The sequence below is a fragment of the Rhipicephalus sanguineus genome, chromosome 7 (assembly GCF_013339695.2).
Source record: "Rhipicephalus sanguineus isolate Rsan-2018 chromosome 7, BIME_Rsan_1.4, whole genome shotgun sequence".
Classification (NCBI taxonomy): Eukaryota; Metazoa; Arthropoda; class Arachnida; order Ixodida; family Ixodidae; genus Rhipicephalus; species Rhipicephalus sanguineus.
The window spans coordinates 21,950,896-21,959,162 of record NC_051182.1 but is presented as its reverse complement, the minus strand read 5'-3'; the positions used below and the strand labels follow the sequence as shown (position 1 = coordinate 21,959,162).

General features: G+C 49.0%; 1 protein-coding gene across 1 annotated transcript in view; it reads left to right on the top strand.

The window, feature by feature from the left end:
* The window catches only part of LOC119398538 (juvenile hormone acid O-methyltransferase-like), a 6,096-nt gene extending 1,226 nt beyond the window's left edge, over nucleotides 1–4,870 (top strand). Inside the window, exon 2 of the mRNA XM_037665380.1 lies at nucleotides 4,793–4,870. Within this exon, the coding sequence (XP_037521308.1) occupies nucleotides 4,793–4,870 (78 nt within the window). The remainder of the gene's footprint in view (nucleotides 1–4,792) is intronic.
* Nucleotides 4,871–8,267: the final 3,397 nt, after the last annotated feature.

The window sequence follows — 8,267 nt, the reverse complement described above, 5'->3', positions numbered from 1 at the left end:
CATCGTTCTGGGGTACGGCGCTGTCTTCACTGCCCTCGAGCATGAGGCTTTCGCCGTCAGAGCTGTATTCGCTAGCTACCGCCCTTCGCGTATGTGCATTGTGTGCCTGTTGCATCCGAGGTGTTTGTTCTGTTTGTGTGTGTGCATGACTATCCAGGGTGTCTACCGACCGGGAAAACCGGGAATTCTCAGGGATCTTGGATAGTTTGCAAATACTCAGGGAAATTGTGCTCCAACCAGGGAAAATCCGCAGTAACTGTCTTGGAAGGGAACGAAAGTCGCGGTAGGGCTGGCTCGAGATTTTGTGAACGTATTTTTCAAATCGAACGGCCGCTGCGGGAAAGAGCGCACCTCGATGCTCTCCTCGCCTTCCGAGCGGTGGAGGTGGAGAGAATACGGCTAATGCGTGGCATGCGAGAACTATGAACCACGGCACATCATATCGCACAATGTTGTCAGGATGTTCTGTGACTACGCGGTGTAGTTCTGTATTACCTGTCGCGCGTGCCGTGCGTTAGAGCCCGATATGGTGTTTTTGTTATCGCCGCGTGTCAAGTAACTAGCATGATTAGTTGTAGTAGATGTAACGATCTTGACTTAACTTGCAAGCGATCGCGATCGCTCAAGAAGCGGATGTCGTCGACAAGGCTGGTATCTTGCAAGTCATGCCGATAGGCGTGAAAAAAGACGATGACGCTTGTTGGCGGTCATCGGAGACAGGGGCGTAGCCAGAAATTTTTTTCGGGGGGGGGGGGGGTTCAACCATACTTTATGTATATTCGTGCGTGCGTTTGTATGTGTGCGTGTATATATACGCAAGCAAAACTGGAAAATTTGAGGGGGGGTTGAACCCCCCCCCCCCTGGCTACGCCCCTGATCGGAGAGTTCACTCGCCCTGATCCCGAGCTTTAAAGATGCTATTTAGGACTCTAAATGGAATAAACTTTTGCCTTCGCCATGATATTACTTATCAACTCCAAATCGCGATTATGTCACCCCGCGCCTACTCTATATGCGCGTGAAAGTGCCGCGAACGCTGCCGACGAACGGGGCTCAAGCAGAGATGAAACGGGCCGACCGTCATTTCGCGCGACGGGCACATGGAGATAGGAGCCGGAGGGTTTGGGAAGGGGAACGCTGTGTCAGCCCGACAGGAAGTACGTACTTTGTACCAGGGGGTGTGGTCGCGTGTGCCGCGGTATCTTTTAGAGAGGATCAGCAGACGTTTGTATCGTAATTATGGCACACTGCAGCGCAAAAAACACACAACGGACGGTACACTAACGACGACGACGAGCGCTGAACAACCTTTATAGGAAAAAATTCACACATTTTTATGCTGTCCGACGCAGACGTCATTCACTACACATGCGTAGGAACGCCAACTCATTATCAGTTAGTTGTAGGGACGGCACGCTTACACAATTATCCCCCAGATAGAAAATGCGTTCTGCTTCTATGATTTCGCGGGTGATTCGCGTTTTGCTCGTCTTAATGACGGAAGTGTTATTTAGCTAGGGTGCGCAATCCTGACACGTTATAGAATGGCTGGCTAGGAAACCTTTCACATCCTTTCCGTCACGCGCATTTTTTACATTGTTTGCATGCTCCCTTAGCCTATCGTTTACGCATCTCCCGGTTTGGCCCACGTACACTTTTCCGCAGTTTAAAGCAATTTGTACACCACCCCTTCTGCGCTTTCGACAAAGGGCCGTCTGTGCTTGGTGCCACAGACCTGCTGCTTCCTTGCATCGGGGTCGGTCATTCTGCAGAGCTTAGACAGCCTGTGTGGTGCCGTGAATACCACTTTCACGTCGTACCGCTGGGCCACCTTTTTCAAGTTGTGGGAAAGCTTGTGCACGTAAGTTAACACAGCCACCTTCTGCCTGCGCGTTGCGCTGCCTTCACAACTTTGCGGGCGATGGCGCAGTTTTCTTTAGCAGGCTCTCTGCAACCGAAATGAGGAGGGGCTAGGGATACCCCGCACTGAGCAGTCTTTCAGCTTGACGCTCGAACGCATCTGCACTACAGTGGGGGCAAGATTTGCCAAGAGCGTTCTTGAAGCACGACGTAGCAATAGCTCGTTTAACGAGCTTGGAGTGGGCGGACTTAAAGGCAGAAGGGGTTTGTTAGCACGTGGTTCATAGCACCAGCAGACGCCAACATCTTTGAAACGAAACCGAATATCTGGAAACCCAATTTGGCCATTTACCAGAAGCTCGTGCGTTAGGCCAAGTGGGCTCATAAGTCCTAAAAACAAAGCAAGCAGCACTTTGCTTTTTTGTTCAATGTCCTGCGGGTCACAATCTAGAACAACTAAATAATCATCAACGTACCGAAAGACGCTAAGAACCTTCTTATCGGTGAGTGAAGCGTCGATTTGACGATCGAAATGAGCGAGAACTAAGTCGCTAAGCATCGCGGCGATGCAAGAACCAATGCATACGTCTTGCTTTTACAGGTGTGGGACCCCTTCTAACATAATGTATGTAGATCGTAAATAAAAGCTTAAAAGTTCTAAGAAACCAGTAGCAGACATCCCCGCAGAGTTTTGGAAAACAACGGAACCGTGTTTGTCAAAGGAATGCGCAACACATTCAAGGATTAGGTTGAGGCAGGGAATTAAAAAGATTTTTACGTCAATCGCGAATGCCTGACAGCACTTGTCGGTGGTAGTGTCGAAAAAATATAAAACCTGGTTAGAGTTGGTCACGATAAAGGGGTCGTCTATCGATAAAACCTTAAGCTTATGTTCCAAAAAGTGCTATGGAGTGCTGCCATGTACGCACACGGTAGACGTAGCTTTTCAGACAATAGTCCGAAAAGGTACGTCTACCTTATTTATTTATTTATGTATTGTACCCTCAGGACCCGGAGGCATTACAGAGGGGAGTGGGGATACTTAAAGATACAATAAACAGCAAATTTTAAAGGAAAAAAAGTAAAAATACAAAGTGACTGGCGAAAACTCACAAGACAAAAAAAGGAATTATAGCAGTGGGAATACACAAGAACAAATTTGATAATGAGAAAAAAAGTTATACAAAGAGTAAGAAGCATAAATATATTCACAAGATAGCAATTGTTTTACGAAACATATTTATATCTGCTATGTCAGCAATGTCATGGGGAAGGGCATTCCAACTGACACAAGTTCTGGGTACGAATGAGTCATGAAAACATTTAGTGTGACAAGATGGAATCCCCACTTTATTGCGGTGATCAATGCGAGCTGATATGTACGAGGGCCTTGCGAGTAATTTGTTTTTCAGATAGTTGTTGTAGTAAATTTTATGAAAAAGACATAATGAGGCTACAGACCTGCGATGAGAGAGAGGAGGGTGGGACAAACTTAATTTCATCGCGGTTACGCTACTTTTTCGATGATAGTTAGAGAGTATGAAACGACAGGCACGGTTTTGCACAGCTTCCAAATCTGAAATGAGTGAATCAATTCCAGGGCCCCAGACTGATGCAGAGTATTACGGAAGGATGGCGTCCCATGTCTTGTGTTCGACGTCGACGTACATGACCAGCATGTCGGCGATGGTCTTATTTAGACGCTCGGTGATGCCATTGGTCTGCGGGTGGTAGGCGGTGGTGCGCCGTCTCGCTGTATTTGAAGATCGCCTGAGTTAGGTCCGCAGTAAAGGCGGTACCTCTGCCTGTGGTGAGGACCTCTGGGGCTCCATGATGCAAGACGATGTGCTCCCCGAAGAACTTGGCTACCTCGGCGGCTTTGCCTTTGGTCAAGGCCTTTGTCTCGGCGTAGTGGGTGAGGTAGTCAGTTGCCACGACAATCCACTTGTTTCCGGTATTGGACGTCGGGAACGGCCCCAGCAAGTCAATCCCGATTTGCTGGAACGGCCGTCGAGGTGGCTGGATAGGCTGCAGAAGTCCGGCTGGCCTAGTGGGCGGTGTCTTGTGTCGCTGACAGTCCCGGCAGGTCTTTACGTAACGGGTGACGTCGGCGGAAAGGCGCGGCCAGTAGTACTTCTCCAGTATTCTTGCTAGCATGCGAGAAACACCCAGGTGTCCAGACGTCGGGTCGTCGTGCAGAGCCTGGAGGACCTCTGGCCGCAATGCCGAGGGTACCACGAGAAGGCAATCGGCTCGAAGCGGTGAGAAGTTCCTCTTTAGGAGAACACTGTTGCGCAAGAAAAAAACTGTCAGTCCCCGCGTGAATACCTTCGGAACAACGGTGGTCCTGCCCTCGAGGTATTCCACAAGGCTCCTGAGCTCTGGGTCCGCTCGCTGTCGTTCGGCGAAGTCGTCGGTGTGGTGTCGCGCCTTACCAGTTTTGGTTTCGATTGTGTGATGCAGAGCGCCACACAACGGGCATTTCATGTACGAAATCGTATGACCAAATCTTTTGCAAATAAACTACAGTCCCATCCCCGTTTTCCGGCTGTCTTGACGCAACTGCGGGCGCTCCGGCGCTGAGCCGCCTTCTTAGCCCGCCGGACGGTACCTCCGGCGGCGACACTACAAAGTGGCGACGAGGTGAATACAATGTGAGCCTCTACATACTTCGCCGGCATTTTCCGCCGCATTACGGGGCACCACCCCACTTGCAAGCTGCACGGACTACGGCCACACCCTACTGCGGCCACACCCTGTGCACGTACTGCCAATGCTTGCTGGCACCAGTGACTCGCCAACGCATCCTGGCGACTGCGACTCATCAGTGAACCACGTTTCCAGCATGACCGTCGCTATTCCTCCTCCGCCGTTTTTACAAACTCCGGGCACTCCTCCTGTGCCTTGGGCTAAATGGCGCCGTGTCTTTCAGGCGTACGTCGACGTCGCCGCCGGAGACACCGCCCGGCCCGCTCTGAAGAAGTCTCCTGCTGAATGCACTGGGAGTTGAAAGGCCTGGATGTTTATTGGACGCTACAAACTGCCCAGGAACAGGCGGGGAACGGCGATGGCACTCGGGACGAAGGCACGCAAGATGAGTATATCGCAGCGCTCACGCTGCTTGAGAATCACTTCAAAGCGCCGAGCAACAAAATACTGGAGCGTGACTACTTCAAATTGCGCAAACAGCTACCAGGGGAATCCGTTACTGACTATGTTTCTGCACTACAGACGATGGCCAGCCGATGCAATTTCGGGACTTCCGTCAATGCCATGGTCCGCGATCAGCTTTTCAGCGGAATTACCGCACAAGTCCGCAGACGACTTCTGCAGCTGGGACCTACCCTTACTGTACATCAAGCAATACAAATTGCCAAAGAAGAGGAGCGTACCGAACTCGAAATGCAGGAGTTCGCGAACGCGCAAGTTGACAGGGTCGGATTTCAAGCGGGTACGCAAGGTGGCCGCCAAGGCACTTCACATTCCTCTCTACCAAAACAAAAGAATCATGGCCGCCGGCCTCCCCGACAGAACTCGGGAGGGAGCCAATATGGCCGCTCGCAACATGACACCCGTACTCATCCTTCATCGGATTCTGCGGGACAGCAGAATGAACCGCACCGATCTGAATCGAATTTCTGCTATAGATGCGGATCGTCTCAACATTACGCAAATTTTGCAAACTGTCCTGCCCGCAACCGCACTTGTTCTGCCTGCGGAAAACGAGGCCACTTCAGAGCTGTCTGCCGCTCATCAAATGTCCGAACTTCGCAACAAAACGTAGCTCAAGTGCAAGATACTGCAGTAACAAATATAGTTACTATTCTCAACGTTGATGAACGCTCCAGCCGTCCTTCGCCACTGAAGATTTCTGTTCAAGTTGGCCAAGTCAACATTCCTTTTCTCGTTGACACCGGTGCGACCGTCTCATTGCCGAACTTACAAGATTTCAAGCAGTACTTTCCGGGGACCAGACTCCTTGACTCCTACATTGTCCTTCAGGACTATTCAAAGAAATGCATTCCCCATGTCGGATACTTCTCTACAAACGTCCGGTACAACGATACCACTGCTACTGTCACATTTTACGTGACAAAAGAAGGTTCTTCACTTCTCGGTTTGGACGCCATTCGAAGGCTCCACATACATATCTACGGCGCTACATTGTCCTGCTCACAAGTTTCAAGTACAGAAACTCCAAGAATTCCTGCCAAGGCTCCGTCCGAATTTCATCACCTCTTCACCCAGGAACTTGGCCTGGTGAAAGGCTACATGCACGAAGTGAAACGCCGCCCAGGTGTGCAACCTGTAGCTGCCAAGCTTCGCAGATTGCCATTCCTGCTTCGACAACAAGTCTCCGATGAACTTTCCCGTCTTGAAAATGCAGGCGTCATCGAACGTGTTTCAGCATCAGATTGGGTCTCTCCACTGGTCGTGGTGAAGAAAAAGAACGGTTCCTTAAGACTTTGTGTGGACTTGCGTGAACCAAACAAAGCTATCGTGATTGATGGATTTCCCTTGCCCCACATCGAAGAACTTCTCCAGCAACTTACAGGTGCCGTTTACTTTTCGAAGCTAGATCTTGCATCAGCATATCATCAGGTTAACTTGTCAGAATCAAGTAGGGACTTAACCACTTTTGTAACACAAGATGGTTTGTTCAAATTCCGTAGAGTCTGCTTCGGGCTTGCATCTGCCCCTGCTGTTTTTCAGAAAATGTCAGACATCTTGAAAGGTTGTTCTGGAGTAATATGGTACCTAGATGACATTTTGGTCTGGGGTCGAACGCGTGCTGAACATGATGCTAATTTACAAGCAGTACTAAGCCGCATAAGCAACACAGGAATGAAACTAAACGACAAATGTGTCTTTGCTGTCCAAGAAATCCAATTTTTAGGACACAATGTCAGTGCCAGAGGATTGTCTCCTCTTGAGTCCAAAGTGCATGCTATTCTTAATGCACCTGCTCCTACAGATTGTAAAAGCTTGCATTCATTTCTTGGTCTCGCTGGCTATTACTCAAAGTTCATTCCTCATTATGCTGACGTTGTTGAACCACTGCGCTCCATGTTGCCTCAAGGCCAAACATTTCATTGGTCGCATGAAGCCAATTCGGCATTCAACAGTGTCAAAGAAGTACTGGCTGAAAACCCAGTCATTCAACTCTTTGACGAGAAGCTTCCGATAGTCATAACGACTGATGCTTCCAACATAGGTTTGGGTGCTGTGTTTCAACAACGCAAAGGTGACCAGTTAATTACAATTGCTTTTGCTTCGAGAACCTTGTCACCTGCTGAACGCAGATATTCTACTGGTGAGCGTGAAGCCTTAGCATGCCTCTTTGCTTGCGAGAAATGGAATGTATACCTCTGGGGTAGACATTTTACATTACGCACTGATCATCAAGCACTTACTACACTACTTTCTGCTGGATCAGAGGGCCGACGCCCATTACGCATTTCACGCTGGTGCGCCAGACTTTTGTACTACAACTTCACTGTAGAGTACTGCAAAGGTTCAAATAATGTTGTAGCAGATGCACTTTACCGTCTGCCTTTGCAACTTCCAGTCTCTCCAGACTTGGAAGAAGAGATGATCTCACTTGTCATTCCATACATCCGTAAAGCTGATCTACAGGCAGCAACAGCTGAGGATACTACTTTGCAACAAATAATTCCATACATTGCTAACGGATGGCCAGAAAAGAAATCTCTTCACCCAGAACTATTGCCCTACTTGGCAATCCGAAATGAGCTGTCCTATGTAGACAACTTAGTTTTCCGTGCAGACAGAGTAAGCATTCCTGCTTCACTCTGCAATAAACTCGTACAGTTGGCTCACGAAAGTCACCCCGGAATTGTCAGGACTAAGCAGCGACTTAGAGAAAGATACTGGTGGCCTGGCTTAGATAGCCAAGTTGAACGTGCAGTTCGCGACTGTGTCGTATGCCAAACAGCAGATAAATCTGCTAAACCAGTTTTTGCACCCTTACTGCCTGTCCCATGGCCAGACAAACCTTGGGAAAAGCTAGGCATGGACATTGTCGGTCCACTCGAACGTGCTCCTTTCGACTGCAAATTTGCAATCACATTAGTTGACTACCACTCTAAGTGGCCTGAGGTTTGCTTTACCCATGCAGTCACTTCAGACACAGTAATTACATTTCTGTCGGCACTTTTCAGTAGGGAAGGTTTTCCACAAGCAATCGTCACGGACAACGGTCCACAATTTAGATCTCAAATATTTGAGAAGTTCCTCTCCGACAGAGGCATACAGCATCTTTGCTCTTCGAACTACTATCCGCAATCTAACAGTCAAGTTGAGCGCTTCAACCGTGTTTTGAAAGAGCAAATTCAGCTTGCTCAACTTGAATGCCGCCCACTGAAACAAGCTGTAACAGAGTACTT